General features: G+C 36.6%; 3 protein-coding genes across 6 annotated transcripts in view; 1 reads left to right on the plus strand and 2 right to left on the minus strand.

Annotated features, from left to right (window-relative positions):
• The window catches only part of LOC306886329 (E3 ubiquitin-protein ligase UBR1-like), a 49,250-nt gene extending 44,780 nt beyond the window's left edge, over positions 1 to 4,470 (minus strand). For 3 of the 4 annotated variants that reach the window (XR_013785623.1, XM_079443366.1, XM_079443365.1), the window contains exons 1-2: positions 4,416 to 4,465; positions 665 to 930 (exon numbers count right to left, since the gene is read on the minus strand). Coding sequence is in view for 3 of the 4 variants with exons in the window: in XM_079443366.1 (XP_079299492.1) it covers positions 665 to 930; positions 4,416 to 4,451 (302 nt within the window). In the remaining variant the exon portion in view is untranslated. Of the gene's footprint in view, positions 1 to 664; positions 931 to 4,415 lie in introns of all 4 variants that reach the window. The other variant, XM_079443364.1, reaches the window with a different exon arrangement.
• Positions 4,471 to 5,293: 823 nt separating this feature from the next.
• On the plus strand, positions 5,294 to 11,031 carry LOC306886331 (putative G-protein coupled receptor 132). Its single transcript, XM_079443369.1, has 2 exons — positions 5,294 to 5,392; positions 9,931 to 11,031. Exon 2 carries the CDS (start codon positions 9,944 to 9,946, stop codon positions 10,901 to 10,903), a length of 960 nt encoding a protein of 319 aa, XP_079299495.1. The 5' UTR covers positions 5,294 to 5,392; positions 9,931 to 9,943; the 3' UTR covers positions 10,904 to 11,031.
• Positions 11,032 to 14,962: 3,931 nt separating this feature from the next.
• LOC306885971 (uncharacterized protein) lies at positions 14,963 to 19,822 on the minus strand. Its single transcript, XM_079442809.1, has 6 exons — positions 19,711 to 19,822; positions 18,158 to 18,659; positions 17,891 to 18,039; positions 16,946 to 17,087; positions 16,717 to 16,785; positions 14,963 to 15,725 (listed from the first exon to the last, which is right to left on the minus strand). The coding sequence occupies exons 2-6, from the start codon at positions 18,362 to 18,364 to the stop codon at positions 15,603 to 15,605; spliced, it is 690 nt and encodes a 229-aa protein (XP_079298935.1). The 5' UTR covers positions 18,365 to 18,659; positions 19,711 to 19,822; the 3' UTR covers positions 14,963 to 15,602.
• Positions 19,823 to 21,729: the final 1,907 nt, after the last annotated feature.

Consider the following 21,729-nt stretch of genomic DNA (forward strand, 5'->3'; position numbering starts at 1 on the left):
GTAATTTTTCACTGAAAGTAAATACAGTACATAATATGCTAGCAAAGATTTACAGAAAATATGAACATTTAATTATGCAGTATTACCTCAATTTACATTTAGCTGATGCTTTTATCCAAAGCGACTTACAAATGAGGACAATGGCAGCAATCAAAATCAACAAAAGAGCAATGATATGCAAGTGCTATAACAAGTCTCAGTTAGCTTAACGCAGTACACGTAGCAAGGTTTTTTTTATTATATAATAAAAAGAAAATATAGAATAGAAAAAGAATAGAGCACGCTAGTGTTAGAGGCCTTTTATTAATTGATTGTTAATTGTATAATAAATAAAAAAACAAACAGAATACAAAAAGATTAGAAAAAGCTAGTGTTTGTATTTTTAAGAATAGAATTAGAATAGAGAGTGCTAGAGTTAGAGGGTCAAATAAAGATGGAAGAGATGTGTTTTTAGCCAAAAAATAAAAACTAATACGCTTATAATTTCTATAAATAATTTGACTAATACACTCAAATGACTTAAATAAACGAAATGTGCATTATCCACTGACAAGGCTGTCCAATGAACAATCCGCACTGAGATGCTGGCTCATCAATCAGTCCTGCTGATGTTCTCCTATAGGAGTTGATGACTGTAGATATTATCAAGGGGCTCTGGTCTAACCTGCAGGAGTAGACGGTCTCGCCCTCTTTAAAGACACGTCCACATTGCTGAGCTGATGAGCTGCTGTTGTATTGCTGTAGCTTCTCCAGGCCGATACAGGGGTCTTCTCCAAAAAGGAAGCACTCCAGAGGATACAGGAGGCGTTGCTCAACCTTTTGCTCCTCCTCCCCTTGTTGTGGCTCTGTCTCCAGACAGTAAATTATAGGGACTTGCTGACCTAAATAGCTGAGTATGGCAGCCCCTCTGTTTGAAGCCTCCTGCCATTTCTGGTAGCAAATGAGAAAGGGCATAGATTATATAACAAACTAACCAAATACATTAATGGGTCATATGTGACCCTGGACCACAAAACCAGTCATAAAGCAGCACAGGGTCAAAAGTTTCGAATTTTTCTTTTATGCCAAAAATCATTAGGATATTAAGTAAAGATCATGTTTCATTAAGATATTTTTTAAATTTCCTACCGTAAATATCTAAAAAAAAAAAAAAAGGTTAGTAATATGCATTGCTAAGAACTTCATTTGGACAACTTTAAGGAAATTTTCTCAATATTTTGATTTTTTTTTTGCACCCTCAGATTCCAAATTTTCAAATAGTTGTATCTCAGCCAAATATTGTCCTAACAAACCATACATCAATGGAATGATAGATTCAGATGGTGTATAGATCTCAATTTAAAAAAATGTACTCATGACTGGTTTTGTGGTCCAGGGTCACATATATGCAAGTTATTTTTGTACATTTTGAAATAAATGTGCTCAAAACTTTTATTTTAGTCATAATCTAAAAGACCATTTAAGAGTAAGATGTAAGAAAGCTTTAGTTCTTTGTAACGGCATGGAAAAGAGCGACCCCTAGCAATCATAATCCAAACCGATTCCTATTCATGCCAATAAAACTGAATGTTTGAAATAAATTCTACTCTTCTCTGAATGAATTAACCTCATTGTATGCAGCAAGAAGGACCAAGGGTCAGTCCTGACACTTAGTTTCAAAGTGCTGGTTATTTTCTGTGTCAACTGACTAACGAATAAGGCTGCGTTCAGCAATGCAATATTAAACAGGCAACTATGGCAGAATGCATTATGATACATTACAAAAGCAGATTTATGTTCTGTCTCAGAATATCAACAGGAGGAGATACATTTCAACATCACTATGAGTTCCCACTTCAGAGAAATGTGGAAATCTACATCCTGAACTATCTTGAGGTTGAGAAAGCATGAGGAATATATTTTCCATCTCTGTTATGTCTATGCAAATTTAAACACTTATACCAGCGTTTCAAATCTTGCTCATCTTTCAAATTTTTATTTTTTACTGCGTCAGTCTACATTCTGTAGTAGCAAATATAAATAAATAAATAAAAAAACAACAGTTTATTCTGATTCTGTGTACTAAAATATATGTATAGAAGGGGCTGCATGAAAAGGTGAAAACAAATACACAAAGTCAAATACCTAGTGTAAAATTACAAATGGCTTGCTTCTTGCGTCAGACCAAGGCTGCATCTCATTGCTAGTATTACTTGATCTTAGTGCTGCATTCGACACTATCGACCATGACATACTCATAGATCGATTACAAAACTATACTGGTATTCAAGGGCAGGCTTTAAGATGGTTTAGATCCTACCTGTCCGATCGCTACCACTTTGTTCATTTAAAAGGGAAGTCATCTCAATTATCACCAGTAAAGTATGGAGTACCACAAGGATCTGTCCTAGGTCCTCTGCTATTTTCAATATACATGTTGCCCCTTGGTAATATTATTAGAAAATACGGGAATAGTTTTCATTGTTATGCTGATGATACTCAACTATATATCTCAACAAGACCAGATGAAACTTCTAAACTATCTAAGCTAATAGATTGTGTAAAAAATGTAAAAGATTGGATGACCAATAATTTCCTCCTATTAAATTCAGATAAGACAGAGATATTACTTATTGGACCAAAAAACATTTCACAGAATCTCTTGGATTACAATTTGCAACTAGACGGATGCACTGTCACATCCTCTAAAGTCAAAAATCTGGGTGTTATATTAGACAGCAACTTGTCCTTTGACAATCATATTTCCCATGCTACAAAAACAGCATTCTTCCATCTTAGAAACATTGCCAAGCTTCGAAACATGCTACCTGTTTCTGATGCAGAAAAGCTAGTTCAGGCATTCATGACCTCTAGACTGGACTATTGTAATGCACTGCTAGCTGGTTGTCCTGCATCTTCAATAAACAAGCTACAGTCCAAAATGCAGCGGCTAGAGTTCTTACCAGGTCAAGAAAATATGATCATATTACCCCAATTTTACAGTCTCTGCACTGGCTACCTATTCAGTTCCGTATCATTTACAAAATATTATTACTTGCCTATAAGGCCCTAAATCAGGGATGGGCAACTTCGGTCCTGGAGGGCCGGTGTCCTGCAGAGTTTAGCTCCAACCCTAATCAAACACACCTGAAGAAGCTAATTAATGTCTTCAAGATCACTAGAAAGTTACAGACAGGTGTGTTTGATTAGGGTTGAGCTAAACTCTGCAGGACACCGGCCCTCCAGGATTGAAGTTGCCCATCCCTGCCCTAAATGGTTTAGCTCCTGCGTACCTAACTCATCTTCTACCACGCTACAATCCAACCCGCTCCCTAAGGTCGCAAAACTCTGGACTTTTGGTAGTACCTAGGATAGCAAAGTCCACTAAAGGAGGTAGAGCTTTTTCACATTTGGCTCCCAAACTCTGGAATAGTCTTCCTGATAACATTCGGGGTTCAGACACACTCTCTCTGTTTAAATCTAGATTAAAGACACATCTCTTTAGCCAAGCATTCACATAATGCATCTTATAATCTTGTACTGCAGTTATATCTGATCAAATGTACATTTATTATTATTCTTTAGCTTGGGTTGAACAAATAATTTTTGCTTAGATGGAACAGCAGCTACGCTAATTATGTCTCTATTTGTTTCTCTGATTAACATCCCGTGGTAACTAGGAATTACAGAAGCTTCAGTCTGGATCCAACCCTTAAATGATCTGAGATGACCGAACACCTGAGAAAAGATAATGCCAACCCCTCAGAGGACTTCGGAGGATGCCAACACTCAGACAACATACAGAATTACCTAATTTTGCCATACGTTAAATATATTAAGGTTCTGCAATATATAAATATATTGTGGAAACTTAATTTCCCGTAGAGCTGGTTTGCAACGATTTGTATGGGAAAAGGCGCTATACAAATGAACTTGAACTTGAACTAGTGACATTTTGTCGTATTCAACCCAATCTACATAAAAATGAAAATGAAAGATTTTATAGTTTCGTAAACAAACCCAACTTTCAAAAGCACCACCTCGAAAATTACATACAAAACTGCTCGTTTCATCTGCAGTAACTTACAAGACACTATTCAGGCTAATACAAAATAATAACAGCTCATATTGCGAATAAAACAAGAAGAAAACACAACGTACTGAATGCTATTAAAATGCGCGAGGTAGGATAAAGAGCAGTTAAAGAGGGTGTTAAATGTGCTCGTGTCTGCATGCTGGATCACAAGCAACAATCATGTAAACAAAATGCTCTCTCTGACCAATATGTCCATCATTAAATCGTAGATAACACAGAATCTATAGGTTTACCACGCATACTCAGCATATATATTTCCGTGCTGAAAGCATAATATATTGCAAAACGCGTGACATGCGACTGAATTTATGTATTAAATGGTTAAAAGGCAAATATTTACCGTGCTCAACTGTACACCGTTCAGCGACTCCGCCATGATCCAAATGCCGTAAAGCGTCACTACAGCAACAGAACTAGGCCGGATTTGCAACAGTTTAAAAGTCTTTTTGGTGAATTGAATTCAACAGCATAAGTTCAGTATACAACACAAATTGTGGGCAAACTGTAAAAGCATGTGCATAGACACATACATTCATAACATGAGTTATAGCATATATAAACCCAAACACGTCTAAATGATTGAATCGAGGTCCTTTCATTATTTTAAGCTACATAAATACCGTCCACGATAGTTAACTATGCAGAAAGTAATGCAGGACAAATGAGCAGCAAAAGAGTAACACTTCAGCTACTAATACAGAAACAAGATTAACAAGTAATAGCGAATTAGATCATTTATATCAAGTAATCAACAATTACTGAATGTTAGTTGAGCAATTATTAACAGTGAAGAGGGAAGCTATAACCATAGACAATGTTGTGATTTGGACTTGTTTTGTGGTTAAAGAAGATCATGATCAGTTCCTCAGGACTGAATTATGACAGAATTGTAGTTTTGCCTAAAATATATTTCCAATGTTTAGCCCTACATCGCCCTCTGGAGGAAATCGCTTTTTTTGTTTTATGATGGAACCTCATTAACAAGTCCAACGTCAAACAAACAAACAAAACTGCAGCAGGAAGGGAGATTTGAAACAAGCACCACAACACACAGACAAAAGTCAAACCCTAAAGATGAAAATTACAGCCACCCATGACAATGTGAAATCAAATTTCCATCACTCTGTAAATGGTAGTCAGAATGTCTTGCTATATCAAACATAACTGTTATTTCCTCTCTGCCTGCTGTATTAAAGTCACCGCGTGCGCATCATCACTTCCTTCACTTCAGCTACAGCTGCATGTTTATTACCAAGTGCGCTGGGATGAAGAAAAGGAGAGTTTGGGCTGATTTGACTAAAAGAAACGGAATAAGAGGTAACTCTTTTATTCGTGTTATTATGTTAACGTACATCATGGGGGTAGAATCAAAACTTACAAGTTGTTGAGTTGTAAAGTAAATTGACCATGATTTTTCTATAGTGAAAATGTAGGATTACCATTTGTATAACCACAGTTTTACTACAACTATGGTTAGTGAAGCAAAACCATGGCTAAATTGTGGTTACTAACTATATTAACCATGTTTTGTTTTTCTTTGGTTAATTTGTAGTAAAAGCATAATTTGTTGTTACCATGGTTTAACTATATTAACCATGTTTTTTGGTTTTATTTGTAGTTATTTAAGTTTAAGGGAATCTGGTAGTAACCTAATATTTAAGCGAGCAAGTCTATAAATGAAAAACATAATATTATACTGATATGGTAACAATTTACAACAAGATCCGGTTAGTTAATGCATTAACATTAACTATAATGAGCAATAATTTTGTTATAGTTTTGTTATTAGAAGTATTTTATTGTTGGTTCATGTTAACAAATACTGTAAAATGTTACATATATTGTAGCCTACACAAAATTTATGTGTAGAATGTTATGAATGTGCAGAGGTTTATGATTTTGACAAAAACATGCAAATACACTCACACCAGTTTCCAATCACATCAGCAGCTTAATAAAGCGGTTGGTGTCAGTTCGCCTCATATGGTTGTCGTCATATTTAGCTCACATAACTAGCTTAGTCAGCTTTAAAAATTACATTTCAAATGAATGATAAAATAAATCCCAATGTTCACTTAATTGTAATCTTAAATTTCCATCTACAATTGTTAATTTAGTTAATTTATCCAACATAGCAATAGGCTATGTGATAATATGAAAACGTCCTGCAAACTAGAAATCACCCGTGAGGTCAGTGGTGTAGTGGAGGGTATACGCAGGTATACGGCGTACCCACTTCTTTATCAGTTGGGTTTGCGTATACCCACTTCTAAATCCCTTCTGATGCGCAACATTCAGTATAGTGTCCTGACTCCTGCATTAACCAAAATCATGACAGTCCACCACACGAATAGCTAATCCAGTCGCATGTGAATAAATGCTAATATTCTCTAAAAACGCCTAGTAAAGACGGTCAGGACCGTGGCGCCGCGGTTTGCTTTGGTTGCGCCCGCCCGCCGCACCCGCTCCCGAGAGAATGCCGACAGAGACATGCTGCCTGTTCATGCGCGAGAGGTCCGCAGAGTGGTAAAATAATAATTAATTATTGACTAATTTGAATCAGTACATTATAACGAAAACAATATCTTAAAATGAAAAGAAGGTTTTAACGATCAGAAATTTCTTAAACTGATGATCTCCTGTTAACGTTTCAGTCAAGGATCCAGTATACGAATGCATTCAAACAGTAAGTTCAAAACAGCTCTAATACAGATAAAATCTACTGAAAGTAGCCTAAAACAACGCGCCAGGTGAGGCTCGCGCAGCCGGTAGGAGAGAATATTGTTGAGAAATCAAAACAAATTAACATAACTGCACAAAGATGAAACATATACTGCAGTAAAAAGACAGGTTTTTTTATGTATAACATATGATGCCTAGTTAAGCAACACGAGAGTTAATTTTTCCCCCTGAAAACCAATACAATTGCAAATGTGACATTGCTTTTATGCAAGAGTTCAAATGAGTAGTTAACGTTAAGTGCTGTATAATTTAGACCAGGGTTCCTCAAATCTTACCCTGGAGGTCCAATCTGCTGCAGAGTTTAGCTCCAACCCTGATCAAACTCACTGCAGGGCCTGTACTAGACATTAGGAGGCCCTATAGGCAAAATTCATGTTATAGGCCCCCCACCCCCAATAAAAAGCACTTGAAACAAATATGATTCCTAACCTTTTTATTTATACAACATTTCATTTTATATTTGTATATTTTTACTTAGTAACAAAGTTTGAACACATTACTATTTTTAATGTTTTTGAAAGTCACTTATGATCATCAAGTCTTCATTTATTTGATCAGAAATACAGAAAGAACGATAATATTGTGAAACTTTAAATAATGGTGTTCTATTTTTGCCATTCTTTAAAATATTTATTTCTATGAGTCATAGCTGAATTTTCAGCATCATTTGTGGCCTAATGTTTAGAGAGTCTGACTCGTAACCAAAAGCTTGCGAGTTCGAGTCTCGGGCCGGCAGGGATTGTAGGTGGGGGAGTGAATGTCCAGCGCTCTCTCCACCCTCAATACCACGACTGAGGTGCCCTTGAGAAAGTCACCGAACCCCCAACTGTTCCCCGGGCACCACAGCATAAATGGCTGCCCACTGCTCTGGGTGTGTGTTCACGGTGTGTGTGTTCACTGCTGTGTGTTAGTGCACTTAGGATGGGTTAAATGAAGAGCACAAATTCCGAGTATGGGTAACCGTACTTGGCCACACATCACTTTCACTTTTTCACTTTCATTTTAACACATCCTTATGAATTTCTTTGAAAAAAAAATAAAATACTGACCCATTGAATTCCAAACTTTTGAATGGTATTGTTACAACAGATTTCTATTTTAAATAAATGCTCTTATTTATTTATTTTTTACTTTTCTATTGCACAATATTTTATTTTTTATTTCTTTTTTTGCTGTATTTTTTTATCAAATAGGCTTGATGAGCATAAGCTTATTTCAAAAACATGATAAACTGTAATGTGTCCAAACTTTTGACCAGTAGCCTACTGTATGTACATATTAATCAAACTTTATCTAAGGTAATCTTTTTTGTTTGTTTGTTGAGGATGTTATTATAGCCATGATAAAATTATGATTATTTTGCAGTAAGTTTTTCAGTAATTTATTCACAGTTCCTGAATACCACTTCAGTAAATGAACATCAGTGCTTTTATATTTTTTTTACTTGCTGGGTATGGACAGGGTTTCTCCCTCCCATTTAACCAATATTAACTATGATATTGTCATATTATTAATATTAATATGATTTTAGCCTATCTATTGCATTGCCACCTTAAATAGCCTATACATCAGCACACTTTAGAAGTTTCACACATCTGAGGTACTGTTTTGAAACATTAAAAAATGGTCTAGTGTGTTTGCTTTTTGAATTTGAATTAGTGCTGTCAAATAATTCATGGAGATTAATCGCATTCAAAATAAAAGTTTTTGTTTACATAATATATGTGTGTGTACTGTGTATATTTATAGTGTATATATAAATACAAGCAATTATGCGATTAATCGTTTAACAGCACTAATTTGAATACAAAGTGCTTTGTTTTAACTTTTGTAGCTATTTTGCTAGTCAGCTCCCAACACGAATTCAAAGCTTTGTGTTTGGTAGCATCAGTGCAGCGGCGCTCACGCTCTTTTAAACTCGAAATAAATTGGTGAATGATCGGTCCAGAAAGACTGAGGCCCTAGGCAATCGCCTGCTCTGCCTATAGCTAGCACCGGCCCTGACTACCTGTGATTTTCTAATAATCTTGAAGACTCTGATTTGCATGCTCAGGTGTGTTTGATAAGGGTTAGAGCTAAACTCTGCAGGAATGGTCCAGGTTTGAGGATCCCTGATTTAGACAGTCAATGTTGACCATTTCTACTCGATTTGGTTAGCCTAACAAAAAAAATACAAATAGTTCCAAACAAAGATCACAGCAGAACAGTTGCGCAACTCAGAGCAACACACTTTACTGAATTAATCATTTGAGTCATTGATTCAATAAACCATTCATAGAGGGGGTGCTTCATTCTTGAATGAATTAGTCATCTGATCAAATCATTTGAATAAATAACTCAATGGCTCACCTGCTGCCACCTACTGGCGGTTTACTTTCATATTTAAAAGTAGCTTACTGTATTTTCCCCAACATATTTGTATATTAAAAAAAAATAATTTTAAAACACATAGCATTATTTATGCAGTTGTAATTTTGGAAAAAGCATTCATGTTACATTTCAGTATCATTCAACTGTGTAAATGCAAATAAATGCTATTGACTTCTGCTTCTTCCATTTTATTCATGTCGTATTATATTAACTGGATTTTTTTATGAAACAAAGGTTGATGACACATTTAATAAGGTTAAGAAAAAAAAAACTGCCCTTTATATAAAACCTTTATTTATGTTGCTGATGTTTTTTGGCTAGTAGAAGTTGTTAATGGCCGGTAACTTAAAAATGTATTTGCAAAATTGTATGGTGAGTGAAAAAGTTAATTTCAAACCCTGTTGCAGACCCCTGGTATAGTAGCATGTACAGGCAAGTCAAGGCAACAGGTTTAGTTGGCGTTTCCTTGGGGGATGGGAGAGTATACCCACTTCTTCAGGCACCACTACACCACCGGTTATAATATTTGACTTAGCTGTGGGAAGTAGCTTAATCTGAGAGGAAATGAGAACAATATACTTCTATAAATGTATTAAAGTAGCACATGAGGATTTTTCCCCCAGCATTGCTGTTGACATTAGCTTTGTTTTTCATAGTCCTTTCTTTTTTTTTTTCATTTCAACCCCATGCTTTTTAAATGAAATTCTGTTTTTGTCCCCCATCATTTTTGTTCCCACTCTTAGCTTTCCAGTGACCATGAACATAACCGGTCCAACAAACCACACAAACAGCTGTGAGCCACCTTATGAGGAAGAAAACCCACTTCCACTTGTGGTTCTCTACAGCACAGTCCTCACATTAGGCCTGCCTGCTAACCTGATCACAGTCTTCCTCACGTTCCTTAAAGTGTGCCAGAAGAACATCCTAGGAGTCTACCTCTTCAGCCTGTCAGTGTGTGATCTGATGTATCTTGGTACACTTCCACTCTGGGCCATTTACATCAACAGAGGTCATCACTGGGAGTGGGGCTCTCTGACCTGTAAGGTCACCGGCTATGTGTTCTTCAACAACATGTACATCAGTATCTTCTTGATGTGCTGTGTTTCCGCGGACCGCTTTGTCGCGGTGGTCTACGCCATGGAGTCTCGAGGTCTGAGAAAGATGAGGCATGCTGTGATCATCAGCGGTGTGATTGTGGTGGTCGTTGCTGTGGGACACGTGCCGGTTTTCACCATGACAGAGGGCGACTCTGAGAAAATGAAGGAGAAGCGGTGCTTCGAGCCAAGCGACCCATCTGTCGTAGTGACGGGACTCAACTATGCCCGTTTTTTCATCGGTTTCTTCATCCCGCTGTGCATTTTAATAGTCACCAACTTGGCCATCATTGCTAAAGTTCAGGCTAGCACGGGTTTGAAACCACGGGCCAAAGTCAGAATTCGTAACCTGGCCTTAGCCGTCATCTTGTTCTTTTTAGTCTGCTTCACGCCGTACCATGTGATCATTTTGCTACGTGCCATAAATTTCCACTTCTCGAATGGGAAATGTGACTTTGAAAGAAGTGTCTACACACCCTATACGATCTCTCTGGGTCTGTCGACCATCAACAGTGCTATAAACCCTGTTTTCTATGTGCTTAGCAACAACAGTGTTCATAAGAAGATCCACAAAGGCTTGCAAGGGTTACGTAGCAACTCAAGATCTTCTTCTTTTGCTTGATTTCTTTTGTTTTCTCAACTGGGACTTATTTAGCTTTTTTTGTAGCCTGTGAAATATTTCAGTGTTTTGAATTTAAATATGAAATGTCTCTGTTAGGCTTGTTCATTAAAATGAAATGTAGATGATTCATCTGTGTGTATGTTTACATTTTTTTGCCCTTGTAATTTTTAATCAAAATGTCATAATCTTCCGACTTTTCTCTAGTGACGTATGGCGAATTTCTCCAGGAACTGCATCTGGGTCATTCCATGTCAAATCTGCCAAATTTCAGAAACCTCCCCAGCTCAAATGTTTGTTTTTGCTAATATTTTTTTTCCTGAATAAAGATAAACATGTATAGTGATGAAAGACAAAGCATTAAATGTCATGGATGCATGTTTACTGAGTAATCCACTATTTTGGGGGTCAAAATGGCTATTTTCACCTGACATTCAGAGCCAAGTTTCAGGGGGTTAAAACTTTAGAAAGATGGCAGCATCGTGATTTGATTTTTACACTGAGATTAGGAGGTCTGTTAGTAAAATATGTTGACTTTAGCGATCTTTGTTGCATTATGTGCCAATGGTGACCGTTCAAAAAATAGGGACAAGAGCACTTTTTAAGTTTTTTTCAAAGTTTGCATGCTTGTAACTCAAAAAGTATTACAGATATCTTAATGCCATTTTAGATATTGGGTCATAACGAACTTCCCTTTTAGCATCTTCGTTTTGCTATTTTACTAACAGACCTACTAATGCAAAAATAAAATTGTGATGCTGCCATCTTTCTGAAGTCATTTTTAACCCCCTGTAATTTGGCTCTGAATCTCAGATGAAAATTGCTGTTTTGACCCCCTCTACAAAATAGTGGATTACTTAGTAAATATTCATCCTTGACATTTAATATTTTGTCTTTCATCACTATACATATTTATTTTTCTTCAGAAATAATATTAGCAAAACAAAAATTTGAGCCAGGGACCACTGACTGAGTTGACACACAGAATGACCCATCTGCATAAACCCCTCTTCTTTCGTGCAGTTGGCTGTAAACTCACATTCACATCTACCTCCATCTAATCAACCGGATCTATTAATTAATTCAAGAATGCATTTAAAATGCACTTCTAAACATACTTTAAGATCACATTAGCGGAATGTTGGCAAACTTTCACTGGCAAATAAAGTCTGTTGTCAATAGTGTAGATGTACTGTAAGCTCAACTCACAAAGAGGTCACTCTCAAACCACACAGCTTTCTATTGGCTGTTTCATTGTAAAATCTGCATTGTGAAATTGTTCACACTCACACAAAACTCTAGATTGCATGGATTCCTTGTGAAATGACTGAATGATTTTGCATGCAAAAATTCATAGACCAGTATATGTGCCAGCCTAACCCTTTACCTATGTGAAATGAAAACCTAGATATTATTATTTGAAAAATATTTTTCAGCCAAAGTAAAGTGGTGTGATTAATATAAAGCAAGAAACAGAAAAAGAACCTCACAACAAATCAAGATGTCTTGAAATGTAAGCTAATTTGACCTTTTTATTGAAGTGTAAAATGTCATGCGGTGCAACTTAAACATAATGTGTATGACTTAATGGAATTAATGCGTGATATTTCTTTTAACCTTTTTTGGAAATAATGAAAATAAGTTATTACTTTTTACTGATGAGACAGTTATTATTATATATGAGCCAATTATCTTTTAGAGACAATTATTTTAAAGTGAATACCTGACGGTTTTTTTTTTCATCAGTACTATTTGCCATTTTATATACAGTATCTCACAGAAGTAAGTACACCCCTCACATTTTTGTAAATATTTTATTATATCTTTTCATGTGACAACAATGAAGAAAGGACACTTTGCTACAATGTAAAGTAGTGAGTGTACAGCTTGTATAACAGTGTAAATTTGCTGTCCCCTCAAAATAACTCCACACAGCCATTAATGTCTAAACTGCTGGCCACAAAAGTGAGTACATCCCTAAGTGAAAATGTCCAAATTGGGCCCAAAGTGTCAATATTTTGTGTGGCCACCATTATTTTCCAGCACTGCCTTAACCCTCTTGGGCATGGAGTTCACCAGAGCTTTACAGGTTGCCACTGGAGTCCTCTTCCACTGCTCCATGACGACATCACGGAGCTGGTGGATGTTAGAGTTCTTGCACTCCTCCACCTTGCATTTGAGGATGCCCCACAGATGCTCAATAGGGTTTAGGTCTGGAGACATGCTTGGCCAGTCCATCACCTTTACCCTCAGCTTCTTTAGCAAGGCAGTGGTCATCTTGGAGGTGTGTTTGGGGTCGTTATCATGTTGGAATACTGCCCTGCGGCCCGGTCTCTGCTTCAGTATGTCACAGTACATGTTGGCATTCATGGTTCCCTCAATGAACTGTAGCTCCCCAGTGCCGGCAGAACTCATGCAGCCCCAGACCATGACACTCCCACCACCATGCTTGACTGTAGGCAAGACACACTTGTCTTTGTACTCCTCACCTGGTTGCCTGCCGCCACACACACTTGACACCATCTGAACCAAATAAGTTTATCTTGGTCTCATCAGACCACAGGACATGGTGCCAGTAATCCATGTCCTTAGTCTGCTTGTCTTCGGCAAACTGTTTGCGAGCTTTCTTGTGCATCATCTTTAGAAGAGGCTTCCTTCTGGGACGACAGCCATGCAGACCAGTTTGATGCAGTGTGCGGCCACGGCGAGGCCTATTCTGAGTGGAAACTGTCCTGTTAAACCGCTGTATGGTCCTGCCCACCGTGCTGCAGCTCAGTTTCAGGGTCTTGGCAATCTTCTTATAGCCTATGTCATCTTTATGTAGAGCAACAATTATTTTTTTCAGATCCTCAGAGAGTTCTTTGCCATGAGGTGCCATGTTGAACTTCCAGTCACCAGTATGAGAGAGTGAGAGCAATAACACCAAATTTAACACACCTGCTCGCTATTCACACCTGAGACCTTGTAACACTAACATGACACATGGACACACCGGGGAGAGAAAATGGCTAATTGGGGCCAATTTGGACATTTTCACTTAGGGGTGTTCTCACTTTTGTGGCCAGCGGTTTAGACATTAATGGCTGTGTGTTGAGTTATTTTGAGGGGACAGCAAATTTACACTGTTATACAAGCTGTACACTCACTACTTTAAATTGTAGCAAAGTGTCCTTTCTTCATTGTTGTCACATGAAAAGATATAACATATTTACAAAAATGTGAGGGGTGTACTCACTTCTGTGAGATACTGTAGATCTTAGCAAAGTCCAAATGTGAAATCAGTAGACGTTTTTGAGTTTGCTGTGAATTGATGCATGAAGCCACAGACACGTAATGAGGAAATGGTTAGAGGTTAAGGAGCTGATGTGCAGAAAAAGAGGATGTCTTTATATTTGCAGGTAACAAATATAAGTATTTTTCTTTGTTTTACGACATAGACAGTAAACTTTCATCTGTTACCCCTCATTAATTGATTACATATCAAAGGTGAACAAATACATCAGTGTGATGAGTAATGTCTCTTTTAAACTACTAGAAGTTTATGCAGTTGGATGATTACGGTGCATTTACAATACATTTGATCAGTTTATGTTCCCTGAGAAATAAAAGCACAACTTTGCCATTGTTATCGACATGCTCTGCCTGTTGAGCTTCAGGAATGTATAACTCTACTTTAAAAAAATAACATCTTTTGGTATTACAAATGTAAAACAAACAACATATGATCACCGTCTTGATAAAAGGGGGAATAAATGTGGTTACACCACACAGCTCTTCATGTTCTAAATGCAAATCACAGCAAAATGTTCACAAACCAGGACTGCCACACAAAGCTAAATGTCCCAGTCTTGATGTTTTCAAGTGGAAGGCGTATGAAGGCAGACTAAAACAGGAAAACAGCTTAAACTGAAAAACATTAAACGACTAATTTGGTGACAAATTGTTGATGTTTTTAAATGGTCTTGATAGATAGCTTAAAGTAATAAGATCACTTTATACTTACATTAAAAATTGTGATTGACAACAACAAAAAACTGTTTATAACTAATCTTTTTTTTTTTTAATTGCATATACAACAGAAGCCATAAGAGACAAACAAATAAAACAAAACATGCTGTTGAAGAGCTTTAAACTTCTCTTTTTATTACAGACAAGCTGCTCTAAAGTGCAGGACACAAACTATTAGAGCTGTATATTCATATATTCTTTTTTTAAATATTAAATATGTCCAATATAAATACACCAAATACATTCAAAGATTTCAGAAGTCAGTTTACAATAAACAAATAGTGTAGCTTTAAGAACAGTAAGCCATGAGCTTAGGCAGCAGCAGACAGTGGAATATTTAATCAAGTAAATGGCTGCATTAACATCCAGTGATTTTGTTCTTTTTAGGCACTTGTTAGTTCTCTTCTGTTGTTTATGTGAAAAGCCTCCTTTGTATGTTAAATCTGTTGCAAAGTGTCAAGTAAGTTTGGAATTCTTTCCTGAGCTAGTGTGCATACAGTAGTAGTACTTTTGTCAAGCACTCTTTGTAACAGGCTTGGATTTTTTATAAGTAGTGCTTGGAAAACTTCAGCTGTGCTTGTTTCCGCACACATTAATGAATGTAGGCAGTAGTGCGTAGTTTGTTTAAAGGTTCAGTTTTCTGATGTAGTGTGTGTCAGTGCAACTGTAAGAGTGTGTGTGCATGTGATGTTGATTATTGCAGAGGATCTTTCTTGTTCTGGTAGGGCAGCAGGTTCGTGTTGTACTGGCTGAGCCACTGGCGTGAGATCTGATAAAAGAATCCTGGTGCTTTCCGACATTGTGATGATGGCATCAACTACAAAAAAACAACAACAGAAACACTTCATCACAAATGAAAAGTTCATTCACTGTTATGAGTTTGTTTGTTAGTCCATTACATGAATAAAAAAAATAAAATGAGTAAAAAGTAAACAAAAAAAAGATTGCAATAATTTCATATTCAATCTTCAAATTAATGTAGAAACAAAGACAGCATATTTTTTTTTAATATTTGCTTAATGGCATCTTTTTTATGACTGAAGGCCAGTATCACTGATATCAATATTACATGTCTCTAGGAAATTTTTTTTTTCCCTCAATATTTAATCATTGACTGTAGCCATTGAACATAACAGTATAATTGAGAGCTATCAATTTTAACATTTATTAGACTTAAAAAAAACAAAAAAAACTTTTAAGTGAACTTAATCATCACATAAACCCATTATAATAAATGTCATATTTACCTGTGCCCTTCAGCAAGTAGGAAATATACAGAAATTGAATAAAGCTATCAAACTCTAAATTAAATATAGATAAATCCGTACAGCTCCAAAAGTTATTGATTTCCTCTTTTTTCTTTTGTTCTTTGATTAACAGATATCCCAGCAGCTGGGTTATTTGGCTGCTATTACTTTAAGAGCTGCCGTTGCTGAACGTGATGCCGATCTTACACGCATGCTCGTAGTTTCATTCGCACTTAGTTTTTACCGACAACATCTCATCTGACCGAAGCTCTCTGCTGAAGCTCCTCGTCACCTGTACAGTTTCTGCGCTTGTTTGACTTGCGCCTGTCACTGAGGCGAAGATGTAAAGATGTTATAAGTCTAAATAAATGCAATTCTTGTCAAGAAAAGAGAGACAGAAGTGAGTGGGGTGGCCAACCCTAGCCCTGCCCCTGCGTTAACTGCGCTAAATATTTTTAACGCTGTTAAACTGGAAAAATGAATCGACTTTGTTAATGCGCAAAGTTATATAACACATCCTCAAAGTTAATATATATAGCACATATACACACACACACCAACCTTGGTTTGAATAAGTGCACCAGGAGGGTCTTGCGGATCTTCTAGTTCAAGATCAAGAAGAGTAGTGGTCTAAAAAAAAAAAAAGTTTCTTTATTTTAGTAGCACCACAAAAGTCAGAATGTGTATCAGCACACCTCTCACCTCAACAAGCCACATGAGCTAACAAAGTACCACAAAGGGTGTACCAATGTGCCAGGTTTGAAGATTTTAACACTTGGCCTGTACTCACCTGTGAGTCAGCGCTTGCATCAGGCTGTATGAGCTGGAGGGTTTTGAGCAATCCTTCATGGGAGTGTAGTTTGGGTTTGGGACCTGATAGTCTGAGAATTTTGGACCCAGACTGTAGATGACACCAGAAATTTGCTGCTTCGCTGATGAAAAAAAACCCAAAAAAGAGTGCAAAGACTTTTGACAATGACAGACACTCTATTGATACTTTATCGGACTACATACGGATAAAAAAAAAATGTATAGCCTGAATATACTGTAAGTCGCTTTGGATAAAAGCGTCTGCTAAATGCATAAATGTAAATGTTATCGATTAAACAGTCTTGAGCGCAGAGATTGAATTATAAACCACAATATTTTACTGTGCAAACTTGTTTGAGTGCACTTCAATCAGGGAAAATATTGACAATGTCCACATACTGGAGGTTCTTACCCTCATCTTACACTGTTCGGTTAAAGAGTCAATGACGAATAAGAGTGACTAAGATAAAGAAAAGGGAAAATCTATTAATCTGATCTAGTGTTCTTAGAAATGCACCTGCGTATTCATATTGTTTTCAATAAAAGTTTAATAAAAAAAATAAAGTATTACTACTACTACTACTAAAAAACAATTATTAATAATTTACAAAAAAAAAGTCAAACATTCATAATGCTTTAACAAAACTACTTCACCTTCACATTTCTTCTTCTAAGAAATAATCATAAAATAATAAAACATTAGGGCAAGTCATAGAAAATGAATATTCAAGTCATTTTATGTATAAATTGCATTCTTAATTAATTTTAGGAAAATATTAATAGATTGAGAAACAGTCATTACCAAGATGGCTGCTCAATGAACCAGCTACTCCAGATATAAATATACTGGCTATATGCAATGCATCTCATTGCAACCGCCTTCATTGTTTCATAATGAATAGTAACAAAAGCCATAGACCAGTACCTTGATATTGCTGCAGACTGAGGGGGCTTGTCTAATGTGCTCTGCTGTAGCACAGACAATGTAGGGATTTCCATCACGACAGGATCTTTCTCAGCCCCCTCAACTTGAAAGCAGTCTTTAAAGATGAACCAGGGATTCCCCTTTTCAGTCTGTGAAACACAAGCATCAAATACCACAATAACACTTCACCACAGGTGCAACAGTTTGAAAGTATGTCACTTTTAGAAGCAACCACACAATTTGTTTTTGCAAAACTACAGAACATACATTTTCAGGAAACTCGGAAGTTCCTGCTTCTAGGGTTGATGATTCCTCTTTCCTGGTATTGTCCTGGAACGCACCCCAGTCTGAAAACCCACTGTCATCTTGCTGGGGTTCTGTCCAGTCTGCAGAACTGAACGTGGACCAATCATCAAAGCCTTCACAACTCTGAAAACCATCTTCACCATAACGGTCCAACATACACTCCCCCATTCCACACAGCAACGTTATCCAGTTCCACCTGAGAGTCTACTACTGTTCTGTCTACTGTACATCTACCTGTTCAATCGAGCTATAGCAGGATCAGCAGGGTCACCATGCCTTTATCCCTATTGACCTAAATTCTGTTGTTGTCGTCTTTGTCGCTACACTTTTGGCAGTGAGCAGTTTGTTCTCTGGTGTCCCACAGGAGGCAGGGAGTTCCCATTGTGTTTCAGAGGCAGATACACATGCTTCCTTCCAAACACATTTCCTTAGTTGCTTTACTCTGATTACCAGGAAGAGGAATCTGGGAGGGAGAAACAAATGGAAAATATTAAAGTTACATGAACATTTTATTTTATTTAGACACTATCCATCCATCCATCAATGAATAAATAAATCGAATTTAAAAATTAAATAGAAAAGAATAAAACAAAATAAAAATTAACAGAACTATTTAGATATGCAAACTGCAATTTTATTTCACATGATCCACACCTTCAAATATTTAAACTTATGTGTTTTCTAACTTGTCAATTTTACATAACCAATCTTTCATAGCAGTAATTATGTAAAAAATTCAAAGCAAAAGGTTGTTTTTCGGTGACACGTACGCGTTTCATAAGGTTTCAAAGATGTGTACCCACTTTTTGGTCAACACCGTCAGACATTTATTAAAATGTAATAAAATCAGGGAATATCAGGGGCAGCTGTCACTCTAAAGGACCCCCTAGCCACAATCCTCCTCTGCAGAGTACATTAGTGTCAGACAGACTCTGCTAACTTTTATCATTTTACAATATTTTAAATCCTAATGTTAATATTTCCTGGTCACAACCATGATATGTCAACACCATCTTCCAATTTCTGAGGAAATTATTTAGATCATTGTATTCTCCTGAAGCAGGTTCCATTAACATCAGCAGAAAAAATGGCTACTACATGAACTCCATTTGTTTTATGAAAGAAATGCCAAATTTGTTAACACCATCAGATGTCACCACCCTCAGAGTTTGTGTTCCTAAAATAAATACTTAAATGTGACTCTTGAATAAAAGCTTTATGAACAATAACATACTCGCTGCTGTTGTGTTTGTTTTAGTACAGTAATTGATTGATCCAATGTATTTGATAGTTAAAATGACTACAAATTCAGCTTTTCTTCAACTCCTTCAGAGGAATATTTTGATAATATTTCATTATGATATTTTATATTTGTTGAGGAATTGTTGGTCACATCTGAAAGGGTAATCTGTCTTCTAACATGAGAATGTGTTTTGAAATGTAAAAAAAACATCTTGAATGCTGTTAAAGATAAAATTAGAATTATATTACACAGTCCAATATATCCCACTTACCGTCATAAAGAAATCTCATCAGGTGTAATGAAACGCTGATAGCCTAAAATAGGTTTTTCCACGTATTGCTTCCGCAGTTTTCTGTCGAGAATCTGACGTCACACGAACAGGCGGAGCGCGCGGGGCGCACCTGTGCTTTGACAACACGCCCAGCACGCGCTCTCGTGACGGTCACCATAGTGAGAAACTCTCGCGAGATTCACAGGGACTTGAGTCGCGCAAAAACAAAAATAATTTCTCATTCATAAATGCAAGATTACTAACAAAAATAAAGCTACTTTATGATATGCTTACTGAGATACGATGGTATATGGACAATACTTATATTAGAGAATCTTTGAATAAGAAAGCTATAAGACTTTACAAGTTTGTGAGCTTTACAAAATATTTATTTGATATTTTTAATACCCATATCCTTTTTTTTTTACATTACTACCACCAAGCACTTTTTAATTTAGTACTTGTTTTACTTTTCAATTGGCATCAAGCATAATTTATCAATATTTGCATTTGAACTAATGTGCATGCATGTTAGTGCTTATTCAGTATTTTTTGTTTTTTATGCTTTATGCTTGTAAAAATACCTTAAAAGTGATGAATTAGCTGTTTGACCAAAAACATTGATATATATATATATATATATATATATATATATATATATATATATAACAATATATATAACAATATATATAATAATTATTATTATTATATATATAGTGCCCTCCAAAAGTATCGGAACAGTAAAGACAAAATTGCTCTGTTGGCTGTGGAGTCAAGACATTTACAAATATGATTAAAAGATGAATATGAGACAAAACTACAGAATGTCACATTTTATTATTGGGTGATTCAACACATAGATGTTTTACCAGCTAAGAAGTTCAGCACTTTTAGAGTTTCATCCCTCTATCTGATGTGAGCATAAGTATTGGAACAGTTGCCTCACAGGTCTTTCTAAGTGATCAGCTGTGTCCTGTTGCATTATTTCTTCAGATATTAAAAGCAGGGAATGTGTCGTATCAGTTATATCCATTACTTCTGTATTCTGAATCTTGCATTCAATGATGACACACACAAACCAGGATGAAGACGAGGGAGCTGACTTTGAGAGAAAAGCAAGCGATTTGGATGCTAAAAGAAAAGAGGAAGTCAATTAGAGCTATAGTAAAAACACAGGGCATGGAGAAATCAAGAGTTTGGAAACCACCAGCGACACCAGCAACCAACAACTACCTGATCGGCTGAGAAAACAACAGTAGTTGATGACAGACAAATCATAAAAGCTTTGAAAATGAAACCAAAAAGACGTGTCTGTAAAATCACCAACAACTTCCAGAAAGCTGGGGTGATGCTCTGACAATCTACTGTCCTCAGGAGACTTTGACTTACAAAGAATTACAGATGCTACACAGCAAGATGCAAACCTCTGACCAGCACCAAAAATAGAAAGGCAAGATTAGAGTTTGCAAAAAAAGCACAAAGGTGAGCCAGAAGAGTTTTGGAACTGTGTTTATGGACCAATGAGACAAAGATGAACCTTTATCTAAGTGATGGGAGAGCAAAAATGTGGAGGAAAAAAGGGAACTGCAATGATCCCAAGCATACAGCCTCATCTGTAAAGCATGGTGGAGGTGGTGTCATGGCATGGGCATGCATGGCTGTCTCTGGAACAGGCCCTCTCAACTTTACTGATGACTTATTGTATGATGACAGTAGCAGAATGAATTTGGAAGGGTACAAAACAATCTTGCCTACCAATATTCAAGAAAATGCCACCAGATTCATTGGGAAGTGCTTCATATTGCATCAGGGCAATGACCCAAAACACCCTGCCAGTTCAGTCAAGGAATTTATAAGGGCAAAGAAATGGAAAGGTTTAGATTGTCCAAGTCCATCTCCAGATTTAAATCAGATTGAACATGAATTTCACCAGCTGTAGAGGAGAGTAAAGGCAGAAACTCCCCAAAACAAGCAACAATTGGAATTGGCTGCATTAAAGGCTGGGAAAAGCATTTCAAA

The sequence above is a fragment of the Barbus barbus genome (genome assembly GCF_936440315.1).
Source record: "Barbus barbus genome assembly, chromosome: 20".
Classification (NCBI taxonomy): Eukaryota; Metazoa; Chordata; class Actinopteri; order Cypriniformes; family Cyprinidae; genus Barbus; species Barbus barbus.

What these genes read in the sequence shown, in the direction of transcription:
- LOC306886331 (XM_079443369.1), top strand. Translation starts at nt 9,944, where the DNA reads ATGAACATAACCGGTCCAACAAACCACACAAACAGCTGTGAGCCACCT.
- LOC306885971 (XM_079442809.1), bottom strand. Translation starts at nt 18,364, where the DNA reads ATGGGGGAGTGTATGTTGGACCGTTATGGTGAAGATGGTTTTCAGAGT. An exon ending in CAGTCTGCAGCAATATCAAG is followed by an intron (nt 17,088 to 17,890) that starts GTACTGGTCTAT and finishes TTTTTTCATCAG; the next exon opens with CGAAGCAGCAAATTTCTGGT. An exon ending in ATGCAAGCGCTGACTCACAG is followed by an intron (nt 16,786 to 16,945) that starts GTGAGTACAGGC and finishes TTTTTTTTTTAG; the next exon opens with ACCACTACTCTTCTTGATCT.